The sequence below is a fragment of the Trachurus japonicus genome, unplaced genomic scaffold (assembly GCF_045865225.1).
Source record: "Trachurus japonicus isolate A0001 unplaced genomic scaffold, Traja_1.0 AP030905.1".
Lineage (NCBI taxonomy): Eukaryota > Metazoa > Chordata > Actinopteri > Carangiformes > Carangidae > Trachurus > Trachurus japonicus.
In genome coordinates this window covers 63,236-78,347 of record NW_028221038.1, presented here as the reverse complement: position 1 = coordinate 78,347, position 15,112 = coordinate 63,236, and the positions used below count along the sequence as shown (strand labels likewise).

The 15,112-nt window shown below is 43.0% G+C and overlaps 1 protein-coding gene across 1 annotated transcript in view; it reads right to left on the bottom strand.

The window, feature by feature from the left end:
• LOC146959921 (uncharacterized) overlaps positions 1-15,112 on the bottom strand; it is a 50,702-nt gene that overhangs the window by 13,432 nt on the left and 22,158 nt on the right. Inside the window, exons 7-9 of the mRNA XM_085772784.1 lie at positions 7,377-9,309; positions 6,862-7,035; positions 6,089-6,265 (exon numbers count right to left, since the gene is read on the bottom strand). Coding sequence (XP_085628910.1) covers positions 6,089-6,265; positions 6,862-7,035; positions 7,377-9,309 — 2,284 coding nt within the window. The remainder of the gene's footprint in view (positions 1-6,088; positions 6,266-6,861; positions 7,036-7,376; positions 9,310-15,112) is intronic.

The window sequence follows — 15,112 nt, the reverse complement described above, 5'->3', positions numbered from 1 at the left end:
AGCAGTCCGGTGAGTGTTGGAACCAGTTGCTCCGGCTGCTCCTGTATCATCTCCTCCAGCACATTAAAGCCCAACAGTGGTCTCTCCAAAGCTGATCTGCTGACAAGAAAAGGCACCGTGATAGACAAATCAGGATTTTCATTTCCCACCAAGTTAACAGTAAGTGCCACCCAGCCATCAAATGGGATAATGTCACCATTCACTGCGTGCACTTTGAACCCCTCTTCTTCATCAATGATTTCACTAAGTGGTCTTACAGTGGTGTCAGGTAGGTATTTGTTTTTCCAGTCTCTGTCAATCATGCTTACTTGGGCTCCAGTATCCAACAGGGCAGTGACAGCTAAACCGTTGAGGTTACAATGGGTGAGGGCTTTTTTCCCAATGAGCTTGGCTAAACGTTCGCCTTTGTTTTGGGGTGGGACAGGAGAAGGTGAGTCAGGTGTCTGTTTCGGTTGTCTTTGTCTTGTGTCCTCTGTCATGTCTGTCACGTCGGTCACGTAAGTCACGTTGGTCACATTTTGTCTGCTAAACTCATCTACAGGGTCTGTTCCATGTTGGGACAATAAAGGTCCGGTCACTGTCTGTCCCCTGGCAGGGACCGGCTCCAGTTTGCCTGCCGTGTTGGTTTCCTCAGACAGCCAACTGCTCTGTGCCCTTCTCCACCACACTGAAAACAGTGAGAACAGTTAGCACGGTTTTTCTCAACACACTCATTACAACCATACAGTTTTTCTTTTTTACTGTCTGCTTTGCCTCTCCGTAGAACGTTGGTTTGTTCCGACTGTTGTGTCTGTACTGACTGTTGTAACAGTTCAACAAGGTTTGTGAGTTTTTCTACTTTTTCTGTTAATTGTTGAATTGTGTCTGTTTTTCGCTTACTCTCCAAGTTTTCTTCCTTGACGCTGGGGGACTGAGCAGCTTTTACTTCAGCTTGAGCGCTGTGTACATTTGTGGGTCTTGAGCGGGTAGCTGGGCCTAAACGCCGCTGTCGTTCACTTTCATCATTCATTATCCTTTTCATTTGTTTCAGGATCACCTCATCAGTCACACTGGTGTCAGCAAGCAGTGGTTTGAGCTCTCTGCGGATGTCATCATGTTTGTGGCTCAGACCTTGATACACAGTATGAAGGAAAACATCTTGAACTGTATTCACACTGTATTTAACATCTGCATCAGCGTGTTTTGAGGCCAATATGATCTTTTGTTTCAGACCCATGACTCTGTATAAAAATTGTTGAGGAGTCTCATTGTCTTTTTGTTTTGTGCACATGAGTTCTTGAAAAAGTTCCATGTTACTTTGTTCACCCAGATGAGAATGGAGAAAGCCCTTCAGTTCCACAACACTCAAATCATCCTTGTTCATTAACATGTCCTTGAAATTTCCATGCTTGATAACTCTGAGGACAGCTCTCACAATCTCTGCGTTGCTGAACTGCTCCTTTAATCCTTCATCAATTTGGCGACAGATGTTATTGTAGCTGATGTCTGACCCCTCATCCCCAATCTGACCCCCCTGAATCTTAAACTCTCTGCGATGGAGGTAAGGAAACTCTTTAAAGGGTATCATCTGATCATGTGGTGGAGGTTTGTGATTGGTGTCAGCTGCATACTGATTCTGCATCATGGACTGTGTTTTTGCAACAGACTGAGGTGTAGGTTGGAATGTGGATGTGGGCAAATGTTGCTTAATTTTTTTGCCAAGCTCCTCATAAGTAGTTAGCATCCTTTGAATTTCTACCTCTGTAGTTAAAGCAGGAGCTACTGCACTATCAACCTCAGAAATCTCACTTTGAACAGCTAAACCCACATTACCATCCACGGATTGCTTTTTTACAGTATCAACACAGTCAGGTGACACAACCTTATCTGTTACATGTACTTGAGACTCTGAAGTGTGACGCAAAGTTGCATCAACAACGTCTTTTAACTCTAGCAAGTGGGCCATACCTTTATCCTCAGATTCTAACAGGGGCTTACTGCGCATGAAACTGCAGACGTATTCAAAAGAAGCCTCTTCGTCCTCTGGCGTGAGACAAGATTGGTCCATCCCTTGCACTGGAACCAGCGACTCTGCAATATGGAAGAGTATCTCTGCAGGAAGAATGAGCAACTCTTTCTTGATGCTTTTCACCAAGTCTTTCCTCTCACTGTCCGCCATCACTGCTTCCACACTCGCGATCACACAGTCCAGGATCCGAAGTCCCTATCTGCCTTTGTCCGTGACGAATCACAGTTTTTGCACAGCGCCGTAGTTAGTCTCTAACAGGATGATGCTCGTTGTTTACATCCAGCCCTTGGTCCACGGTGTCATTCTCTGCTGATCATCTTCCGTCCAGCCGGTGGAAGAGATCCCGGGACGAGCCCCCAATAAACTGTAACAGGTACCGGGGCCGCCGATGCCCATTAGCCAGTTGTATGTCGTCTGAGAAAAATAAAAGAAATAGCAGGACACAGCCGCTTCTGTTGAGTTCTCATATAGACTGATTTATTCCACATTCATTCAAAATAAACCACGAAGCCAGAAACATAACAAACAGCAACACGTGAGCCACTGATATCAGAATTAGCTTAGCTTAGCTTGTGCTATACTGTATCACTATCGATACGTAAACATCATTATCACATCGTCAGCACAGTACCCAAAACAAATGTTTTCTCAGGACATTTACCCATCATATTCGTTCATATTAGATTAACGACAATAAAAGTGGTTATAATATGTAAGAAAACCAGACTAACCTGAGAAAAATAAAAGAAATAGCAGGACACAAGCCGCTTCTGTGGAGTTCTCATATAGACTGAAAACTCAGGCGGAAACCCCGGAAAATGCCTGCCCCCTGGGATGATCACCTGGCATTACACTGCCACCTACTGGTCAAACTGTAGAAGCTCTCAAAGGTGAGTTCTGATAAATTCTCCACAAATGTGGGCACACATCAGTGGGCATCACACAAACTCATGTTGTGCAGCCACATTGATCAGAGATTTACTGACCATGCTCAAGACAACAAACATGTGAGGCTGAACTCTGTTACCATGACAACTAACGTGTAGAAACCCATGTTGAATGAAGCTCAGAGACAGAAAAACATGAAATCTGCTTATTATGGGATGTTGGCTTTGGATGTTTCACTATAAACATCACAGAGCCTCAGGAAAGAGGTGGAGCCAGCAGCTATTGATTATAGATCAGTTATTGTCTGATACATCACATGTGTTTCTGTAGTGGAGGTGAAACATGAAGAGAAACAGAGACTGGACTAAAAACCAGTGAGGTGCAGTCAGGGCTTTGATTTATTCACTTCATCTAAAGTTGGATTCTTTTGGACTTTCAGATAACTTTACTACAAGTTCAATGTGTCAGAATGTGGTGATTTTCATGGTCTAATAAAAGCCAGTAAACAGAGCTAGCTTCTGTCCAGGCAGCAGCTGCACAAACCACTCAGCCATGTGTAGTATTACAGAGCAAAGGCCCAGAGCTGCTCTGCCTCTTCTGTCAGTACGGTGTGTATGTGGCTGTTTGCACATGTGCAGTAAGTTCCCACAGAGAGTTCACATGGAGGTGAAAAGGCACAACGCTACACTGCCTCTTAACTTAACTGCACCATGTCCGAGCTGCACTTCTGTTCACGTTGCCTTGGTGAATGGTCAACACACAGACGTGTCCCCTGGCTTTTTAGCCTCCAGCAGTTTAGCAGCTAATTCAACTGCAGTGATGCTCCACTGGAGAGGTGAACACCTTAATGAGCTTTCATCTGAAGAACAACAGCAGCTTTTATCTGACGGGAGACCAACGCCTGAGCTACGGTGGCTAACAGTTAGCAAGTTTTAACCTACTCTCTCTGACACACACACACACACACACACACACACACACACACACACACACACACACACACACACACCAGAGCCACCACTGCACAATTATGAAAGAATATAGTCATATTATATGTCAAATTAAACAGCAGCAGCTGGGCTACAACGTGTAAAAACCATGTTTATATGACCCAAACACAGCCCAAACACTACTCAAACAAACAACTAAACATCAAACTTCATGAAGCACCTCTGTGTGGACCCAGTCGCCACATTTCTGGCTCGTATACTACTGTACATTATGTAAAACACATCGGCTACCGCTCATCTGAACGAGCCGGATACAAACATTGGGGCGTTACCAAAAAAAAAAAAAAAAAATACAGTCTATGGGCATAACATAGCAACCGCGGCTAACACAGAAGCTACACAGCAGCACGACAGAGGGAGAAGCCAACAACGAGCAAAGTCGAGCAAACACAGACGCTGTGTGGCCAAAACATGGTCGTACATTTCCTCTTACCTTTGCTGTTTTGCCGTGAAAAGGTTGTGTTATGGGCAGGCCTGGAATTTCGTCATTTTAGGGGCAGGGCCACTTGGCCTTTCGTGTTGTCAATTTTTTGAGGGCACAAAGGCCAAAAGCCAGGGCAGCAAGGCCATAAAATAAAACAATGATTTTAAATCCATGTCTTTAATGAATTTACTAACTACCGCCGGTATCTGTTAAATTAATACATAAAACAGGCTCAAGCAAACCAGAAATGTTCTACTTTAAATTCATTTATGCATTTATTTTTTTTTCACAAGGGTCCAGTCCTATGCAGCTATGTTTTGAAATTCCTATCTTACTTGTTCACTATTGCACTGGGCGATATGAGAAAAAATCCTATCACAATAATTTTTTTCATATCAGTCGACATCAATTTATTTATAACATGATTGGTTCGGCGAGTGGGGTGTGTTTGATGAAGTCACCTGGTTGGCCGGTGATCGATTGGTCATCAAACTGTTGTTATAGCCGCCCTAGCGGTTTATGCCAGGCCCGAATCAAACCCACCCCTGATGATGCTGCTGCCACAATGGCATCAAAATACGCATTGTTCAACAGACGCAGGTGTCAAAGCCGTGTTGACAGGAAAGAGGCAATGGAGAAAACCGCAAAATCACCGGGGCAGTGCGGGTGGGGCATCAAGGCCACTGTGGCCTTAGGGCAGATATTTTTTTCAAGGGCACAAGGCCAAATCGGACGGGCACGAGGGCCATGGCCCTCGTGGCCCTCGTGAAATTCCTGCGCTGGTTATGGGTAAATCCACAATATTTCCAGTTGAACTCTGCCTAGTGTTTACATCTAAATCTTTAGCTTTAGGACCCGGGGAAGCCTGCACGAGCGCACACAACCCCACGTTGGCCTGCACGTGGATCTGCTGCTGATTCTGATTGGTTCATGGCTGGCTCATGGCTGCCAGTGCGGCCAATCACATCGAAGTGGGTCTAGCTTCATTCTATGCTCTCTAATGGTTAGAATGAGCCGTCAATCACTCGAATCGACCAATGCGCTGCAGAGATAGAGGCTGATAGCCAAACCCACCCAGAAGCTGCTCTGAGTGCAGCAGTGCGCAGAGAGACTGAAATCAACATGTTAGTTATTTCCAATCGGTTCCAGTAGATTCATTTTCAGTTAGTTTATCCAAATTGTGTGAAAATAAAGATTAAACAATAGTTTATAGTAGCAGGTGGTTCCAAGCTGTGCCAAAAATGGACATTTTGGAAAGTTCGCCTGAATATTTTGTAGTAAAATCTCAATAATTTTTTTTTTAGGCGAATATTAATTTTACTATTTTTTTTCTGTGTGTCATCTTCATTTACTCTTCACCAGTAACAGATATACTGAAATTTACACATCTCAGCAATTCCTCAATTTTTTCCGTTTACTATGACACCAAAAGTATTCAAATAGACCTTGTGGTTGCAGAGATATACTCATTTCATTATGGATATGCAATTTTCGAGAAAAGGCCTAAAAAGTAGGCTTGGTTTTTTTCATCTGTGTAAACCATTGTGCATAAATCTGTTTGTTGTGAGGTTGTTGTGTGATGAGCTGTCTGAGGTGCCGACCCCCCCACAGCCCTGGTCTTGGTCTGTGAGCGCCTGCCTACCCTGTCCTACAGCCTCAGTGTGGATCAGTAGAATATCAGCCTCATGTCTGCAGCTCAGTATCAACACAACTTTCACATCACATTCATCTGAGCACAGAAATAAAACAGAGTCTGACCTCAGAGTCTCCAGTCTACAGTCTGGACTCTCCAGAAAACCACTCAGATCCTTCACTCCTGAATCCTGCAGCTTGTAGTTTCCATTCAGGTCCAGTTCTCTCAGGTGGGAGGGGTTGGACTTCAGAGCTGAGCCCAGAGAAGAACAGCTGATCTCTGACAACCTGCAGGTCCTCAATCTGAATAAAGAATAAAAGAAGAAGATGAAATGATTGATGATTGATCAGATGTGTCCTGATCAATGATCAGTGTGTAAATGAGTAGAGGGACTTTGTCCTTGTGTTGTTGTGGATCATCATCATGTGGCCTTCTACACACATCATCCACATGTCAGCACAGATTCATCAGCTGCTGCTGACCTCAGATCAGTCTGTCAATATACAATCAATATCTGATCAATACCTGTTGGACTAAACACTGACTACAACTCTCTGATTCAGGACTGAACTGGACCAAAGGTTAAAGGTCCAGACCTGATCCAGTACCCCCCCCCCCCCCCCCCCCCTCACACACACACACACACACACACACACACACACACACACACACACACACACACACAAACAGCTTAATCTGAGAGCCAGCTCATCATCATCATCATCATCATCATCATCATCATCATCATCACCACACTGACCTCTGAGTGACCTCTGACCCTTCACCTTCTACCAGCTGCAGTAACATGGAGTCACAACCAGTCGCTGCTTCAAACTGAACTTCACACATTTGAACTGAACACAGACAAAAGTCCAACAGGTCCAGTCAGTGAACTCACCTCAGAGTCTCCAGTCTACAGTTTGGACTCTCCAGTCCAGCACACACAACCTTCACTGATGAATCACTCAGGTTGTTTCCACTCAGGTCCAGTTCTGTCAGGTGGGAGGGGTTGGACTTCAGAGCTGAGGCCACGACTTCACAGTGACTCTCTGAGAGTTTACAACCACCAAGTCTGTGAAGAGAGAAAATATCAAATGTGTCAGAATCATATTCAGATGAAAGCTGCAGTAAAAACGCAGTTGATGCATCTGACAGGATGTGATGATGTGATGAACATCTGAGCTTCAGCTCATCTTCTCTGACTGAGTTTGACAGGAAACAATGATCCTCATCACTCTCACAGGATGGACGGGACCCTGAAGCAAAGCCTGCTCACTCTATATTATCTCTTATGTAATGTTTTGAAAGTCAAACTTAGTCAAAAATAATGAGAAAAAAAAGAAAAACTCTGTTTATGTGAACTACTGATCTAAACTACGGATCAATAATTATATTGATTATGTCTTGGCTCACCGAGCCTTCCTGCAGTTCCTCACAGCTGGGATCAGTCTCCGTTGTCCCTCCTCTGATGTGTTGTACTTCTTCAGGTCCAACTCGTCCAGAACCTGCTCTGACATCTGCAGCATGTAGGCCAGAGCTGAACACTGGATCCCAGAGAGTTTCTCCTCTGATCTGTTCTCTGACTTGAGGAACTGTTGGATCTGCTGATGAACTGACTGGTCCGTCATCTCCGTCAGACAGTGGAAGATGCTGATGCTTCTGTCAGGAGAGATGTAATCACTCTTCATCCACTTAAGGTTGTTGATGGTTCTCTGGATGGTTTCTGGACTGTTGTCTGTCTGACCCAGCAGACCTCCTAACAGCCTCTGGTTGGACTCCAGAGAGAGGCCATGAAGGAAGCGAACAAACAGGTCCAGGTGACCGTTTCTACTGCCAAGGGATTTCTTCAAGACTCTCTGCAGGAACTCATCCAGGGTTAAATCAACATGTTTTTGACCAAGGAACTTCTCCAGGACCTGTGTGTTCTTGTTGGTGAAACAGTGGAACATGTAGACTGCAGCCAGAAACTCCTGAACACTCAGATGAACAAAGCAATAGACTGTTTTCTGGAAGATCACACTCTCTCTTTTGAAGATCTCAGTGCAGAGTCCTGAGTTCACCAAGGCCTCTGTGACATCCAGACCACACTGCTCCAGGTCTTCTTGGTAGAACATGATGTTTCCTTCCTCCAGCTGTTCAAACGCCAGCCTCCCCAGCTTCAGAAGAACTTCCCTGTCGGCCTCCGTCAGCTCCTGTGGACTCGTCTTATGTCCTTCACCGTACTTGTTCTTCTTCCTCTTTGTCTGGACCAGCAGGAAGTGTGAGAACAGGTCAGTCGTGGTCTTGGGCAGCTCTCCTCTCTGGTCTGTGGTCAACATGTGCTCCAGAACTGTAGCACTGATCCAGCAGAAGACTGGGACTTGACACATGATGTGGAGGGTCCTGGACGTCTTGATGTGTGAGATGATTCTTCTGGACAGATCTTCATCACTGGACCTCCTCCTGAAGTACTCCTCCATCTGGGTGTCAGTGAAGCCTCGGACCTCTGTTACCCTGTCAACACATGTAGGAGGGATCTGATTGGCTGCTGCAGGTCTGGAGGTGATCCAGACCTGAGCAGAGGGAAGCAGATTGCCCTTGATGAGGTTTGTCAGCAGCACGTTGACTGATGACGTCTGTGTGACATCAGACACAACCTCCCTGTTGTTGAAGTCCAGTGACAGTCGGCTTTCATCCAGGCCGTCAAAGATGAAGAGAAGTTTACAGACAGCCAGCTGCTCTGCTGTGACCTTCTGTAATGTTGGATGGAAAACATGGAGCAGCCTGAGAAGACTCAACCGCTGATCTCTGATCAGGTTCAGCTCCCTGAACGAAAGCAGAACCAGCAGACTGACATCTTGGTTCTCCAAGCCCTCGGCCCAGTCCAGAGTGAACTTCTGCACAGAGAAGGTTTTTCCAACGCCAGCGACGCCGTTGGTCAGAACCACTCTGATGGGTCTCTGTTGGACAGGTGAGACCGTAGAGACGTCCTCTCTCTGTTGGACAGGTGAGACCGTAGAGACGTCCTCTCTCTGTTGGACAGGTGAGACCTTAGAGACGTCCTCTCTCTGTTGGACAGGTGAGACCGTAGAGACGTCCTCTCTCTGTTGGACAGGTAAGTCTTTAAAGATGTCGTTGCACTTGATTGGAGTGTCATGGAGGGTCTTCTTCTTGGACGTTGTCTCCAGCTGTCTCACCTCATGTTGGGTATTAACCTCTTCACTCTGTCCCTCTGTGATGTAGAGCTCAGTGTAGATCCTGTTGAGGAGGGTTCCACTTCCTGTTCTCTCAGTTCCTTCAGTCACTCGTTCACATCTGCTCCTCAGACTGATCTTATGTTGATCTAAAACCTTCTGCAGACCATGATCTGCTGAGAGAGAAGAGACAGAGGGTGTGTTCGAAACCGCATACTTTCCTACTACTCATACTAATTCTGACGTCATTTTGAGTATGCGAATGCACAGTATGCGAGTTTGAGTCGGTCTGAGTATGCGAGAAGTTCCCGGATGGCATACTAGATTCGCCAGAATGTGAGTATACATGAGGAGCTTGCTACTCACACTCAAATTACCCAAGATGCAACGTAACGTGACGTCACGGATAGTCTTTTCCTTACCGCGAACAGGGAAAAAAAAACAACTAAACAGGACAACAGAAATGTGCCTGTTAATACGTGACTTTATTAAGTTTTAATATTTTTTCATGCGAGAAAGTAACTGTTTAGAACCCCAATGTGCGGTTAGTTTCACCACGGCTGTTTTAAGTTTGCCCCGATGCTTTTCGGAGAAGTGAAGCTCCAGGTCCAAGCAGCGACCGCGACATCATAGAGGCAGCAGACTGGCTCCTGACGTGCTCCGCCGGCCAGCCTACGGTCCTCGCCCAGGTGGAGAAAACGACCGCTAATTAACTTACCCGATGGCTTTTAGAGGTTTACCACCGGCTGATTAAACTCTTTTTAGGGGATAAAACATCGGGGCAAACTTAAAACAGCCGTCGTTTGGATAAACTAACCGCACATTGGGGTTCTAAATGTTGGTCTCATTGATGAAATCTAACAATTGTGGCTGTAGCAGAAGTTTGTTTGAATAAAAAAACATGGTTATGTAGCGCCTGTAGTCTTTCTGGCTAATAACAATAATAACACTACATTCTCTAGGTTCGTAAGAGCTGGTAATAGTGAACAATTTATTGTCACAATTATTGAATTGCAATGAATGAAAATAAAAAAATAAAATAAAATACAGAAAAATATAGCTCTTTATTTTGTCAAAATAAAAAAATAAAAAAGTTCAAAGAAAATTGTCCATCCTTCTCTTTTTCGAAGGTCAGAGTTCAATTGCGTTTATGTTCTGTGTAATGTTCAGTCCAATGTTCAATTACTACCCGGGTAGATTTGTGTATGGGTTCTTATCTGTGTGAAGTGAATCGATGTCGGGGCTCCTCGGATTTTTAAGAGTAAAAAAGCTAAATATTCATCAAGATCCATAGAAGGAGATCCTATTTTACCAAAATAACAGATGTAGGCTAGTAGATGTACAGCTGCATCCTCTCACTGCAGGTAGCCTAGTCCTAACTAATGCAGTCTAACATCGAACAGTGAGGCATGCACATCTTTATAATGAAAATATTATAATACAAAAAATATGATTAAAATAAAAATAAAACATTAATATTCTTTAAAATTAAACGGACATAATGGTGTTTCTGGAGAGTTATAGGAAAACAACAACAATGTAAATCAAACCAAACCAAACTGTGGCCCGTCTCACTCAGTGAACATGAAAGTGAACTCATGTCATCCTCCCAAACTGAAGCCTCTCTGTTATTCAGGATTTAGTCAGGATGCTCCTCCAACTGGCAGCATCAGCTGTGTTACAGTAGTGACTGTGGAGCTTCCTACTGTACATGCCCCCTGCTTTTAGTTGAGTCCTGAATCTTTATCATTAAATTAAAAAAATAAAATAAAAAAGCTATGAGTACGCATCATTTGGTCGATGTAGGGATGAAGGTGGGCCTCGAACATTTTTTAGATTCTCAAGTGGGCCCTGAGTAAGAAAAGTTTGGGAACCCCTGCTATATAGTAAAGGGCAACGGGTGTTTTATTTTGTGAAAGTAACCGGAAGTGCGTTGCTCACGACGGCTAGCTTTAGTAGCGCCGAAATGGTCCGAACAAAATTGTAAACAGCTGGTATTTAGACAAATTAACGACACACTGCTGATCTAAACGGCTACTTTCTCGCCTAAAAACGTTTGAAATGTTAATGTTCTGTCCTCAATGCGTAGCATGCATGTGTTGACAGGCAGCTAAACTCTTCACTCCAAACAACACACTGGGTATTCCTTTTGCCAGTTTTATTGATGAAGTAAAGTGTGAAACTAAAAGAGATAAACAAATAATACAGTCATGAATATTGCATTTATGGAGATGCATAAACCATAAAATAAACAATTACCAAAACCTAGCATGGCTAACTAAATACCGTATTTCCTCTAATAGTAGCCGGTATCTATTTAATAGCCGGGTCTGTTATAATGGCCGGGGGCGTGGTTTACACGAACAAATAAAGGCCGGCCCCAAATACAGGCCGGGTCAATGGGAAAAAAACAAACAAACAGAAAAAACCTGAATTTCAGTCACTGTGGATGCACTGGTCTCAGGCGGCCAAACACGGATGCAATAACCCACAAGTGCCAGCAGATGGCAGTAGCTAGATCTGAAGTGCCACATGAACCCACGCTTCAAGGAAACAGTCACTGACAACTCGACCGAAGAGAGCTTTAGCAGCATGGCGTGTCACTACCCGATTTGCGACGCTACCCGATCTGTAATGTGTAAAAAAATATAATTAATTGTAGGCAGAATGAAAACTGAGCACGGTAACTGTCAAATTTGAGCACCAGCATGAAACAGAGGAAGAAATAATAGCCTCTCTCAAATATAAGCCGGTCTCCAATACAGGCCGGTTCCCCTGGGCAGCTAAAGTAAATAAAGGCCTCGGCCTCTATTAGAGGAAATACGGTAGCTCACTCAAGTAGGCTAAATACATGTAAACACATAACACAAATAAGTACAAAATGTACCGGTAATATTCTGCCACTTAAGGCTCAAGCATATAACCGTAAATTAACATGTAAACAACACGTACCGACGATGCAACTCGAAGATGTATGCTGGAATGGCTAGTCATAGCTAGAAGCTGACAAATGTGCTGCTCTGTACTTCTTTGTTGTTGTTTTCTGTCACTTCCTGCATAAAGGTTTTATTCAAGATCGACAAAGCCTAGCCGCTGAACCAAAATCGGCCAGTAGATGGCGGTACTGCCATTTGACTCACTTATTTTTAACTTACTCAAATGAGACATCATGAAATATATGAAATTAAACACATCAAATCCTTTTTTAACTGATTTTAACCTTTTTATCTGAATCTTATTAATTAAACTGAACAGTTAATAAAGTGATATATTTAAAGAATTTAGAGCTAAAATGAAATCAGCTTTAGCCTGTTGATTTTGGCTCGGGTAGGAGCGCAATGCATTATGGGTTATCATGTAGTATGCTGCAGTGTAAACGCTCTGCATACTGTCTGATTGATGAGTATGTAGTATGGAGTATGGACAGTATGCAGTATGGAAGTATATAGTATGTAATATGCGGTTTCGAACACACCCAGAGTCAGACTGAAGACAGAGAGTCTGACAATCTGATCAGATTATTTTCATCAGCTACAGAAAAACTACAGACAACAAAGAGAAGGTTTGAATCATCATCTTAAATGTCAGTGCTGTGTGATGGAACAATGACTCTGGAGGAAACAACAGGTCCTGGTTTCACAAATGACCACATCAGCAGACAGATGTTCAGTCTCACTTTGTACACAGCCGCTCTGATTGGCTGTCTGCAGCTCACCTCTGGTTCTGGGTCTTTGTCCATGATCCTTTAGGACGTCAGAGACACCACTCTTCTTCCTCCTGTCAAGACATTTCTGGATCAACAACATGTCACAGCTCCACACCTGAGCTCTGATTGGTTAACCACCTCAAGGGGGCGGGGCTTCATGCAGCAGAGGAGCAGAGAGAGAGAAAGTAGAGGAAGACGAGTGTAGAGACCACCAGTTTCTTGAAATCACATAAGGAGGCCATAGCTCCCCCACTTGTGCATCTGGTTAATTTATCGATCAAAAACTCAACTGTACCTAAGGCATGGAAAATGGCCTCAGTTACTCCAGTATTTAAAGCTGGCGACAAGTCTGATTAAAATAATTACAGACCTATTAGTATTGTGCCCGTAGTCTCTAAAGTAATTGAAAAGTGGGTCGCCAAACAAGTTATTGATTTCCTTGGCAATAGCCTTACTCCTTTACATCCCATGCAGTTTGGGTTTCGACCTTACCATTCCACCGAGACTGCATTGACCATGTTCATGGAGAGAATTAAGTGTTATTTAGATGCTCATGGATGTGTTGGTGCTGTCTTTTTAGATTTAAAAAGAGCGTTTGATACCGTTAATCACAAGGTACTTTTATCCAAACTGTCTCATTTTAATTTTTCTTTTCAATCTATTAAATGGTTTGACTCATACTTGTCACATAGAGAACAACAAACTGTGGTGGCCGGTGCCAGCTCCTCTTTTAGGGGTCCCCCAAGGGTCCATACTGGGGCCCATTTTATTCACATTGTATATTAATGATTTACCCGATTTTTGTTTAAATGTGGATGTTCAGCTTTACGCTGATGATGCGGTAATTTTTACTAAAGCTAAAAATCCTGAGGAGGCAGCACGGGTGCTTTCTACAGCACTCACACACATACAAACATGGCTCACAAGTTCGTGTCTTATTTTGAATGCAAAAAAAACTGTTTGTCTATTTCTGTCGAAGCAATCTGCTTCTTCAATGCCTTCTCGCTCAGGTGTTTTTTTGGGTGCTGACGAATTGGAAGTTGTTAATGAATTTAAATATTTAGGTGTGATTATAGACTCTAAACTTTCTTTTAAAAATCATGTTAAAATGTTATCAAAAAAAATTAAATATCACCTTTGCAACTTTAAGCAAATCAGAGGATCGTTGTCAGAAGCTGCCGCTTTGATGTTTCTGCACTCTATGATTTTTTCTCATTTAAGCTACTGTATTACCAGCTGGTCTATGACCGGCTCTACTATCGTGAAACCAATTGAGCTACTGTATAAAAAAGCACTCAAAATCTTAGACAAAAAAACGTTTTCTTACCATCATTGTAACATTCTAGTGAAATATAATTTGCTGAGTTTCCTAATTTTTGTAAATTCTCCTCTGTATGCTTAATATATAAAGTACTTAATGGCCTGGCGCCATCTCCACTTAAAGAGTTTATTGCATTTAAACAAACGAGGACCACCAGATCAATTACTAATAGGGACTGTGTGGTTCCATACAGGAAAACCTCTTTCAGTCAAAATGCCCTGTCTACGAAAGGAACTGCAATCTGGAACACACTACCCTTACCCATAAAGGAATGCCCTACCTTGACTACCTTTAAGAGCTACCTGAAGGTATGGCTTAGAGCCAACCAAACATGTAATCACCTTTAATGTTCTAACTGCATGCTTCTAATGTACTGATCTGTCTGTCTCTAATGTACTGACCTGTTTTAACATATATTAGTACTAGTAATGTGTTGTAATATTGTATGTGTCTATGCTATTTTCTACTTAAAATGTATTCTAACCTTTTGTATTGTATTGTAACACCAACCTGCCTAGAGGACTCCAGATGGAAATTAGCCCACGGGCTACAATCTGGCACATTTGCACGTACTACGGTACATGTTTTATTAATGTGCATTGTCCTGACTTCTAAATAAATAAATAAAATAAAAAATAAAAAAAAGCGACGAGCTGAATGAAGACGTGGTCCTGAACTGGTCTGGTTTATGTCTCTGTTTATCTGTTCACTGCAAAAACTCAAAAACTTTCCAAGAATATTTGTCTTATTTCTTTTTAAAATGTCTCTTTTCTAGTCTAAACTAATCTCTTTCAACTTAAAATAAGACTCATCACCACCCTTGTTTTTAGATCATTTTCACTTGTTTCAAACAAATTTTCACGTGAAATAAGTATAACAATCTGCCAGTGAAAGCTGGTTTTTTGTGTAATAAGAAAGAAAAACTTGCTCCACTATCAGATTTTTCTAC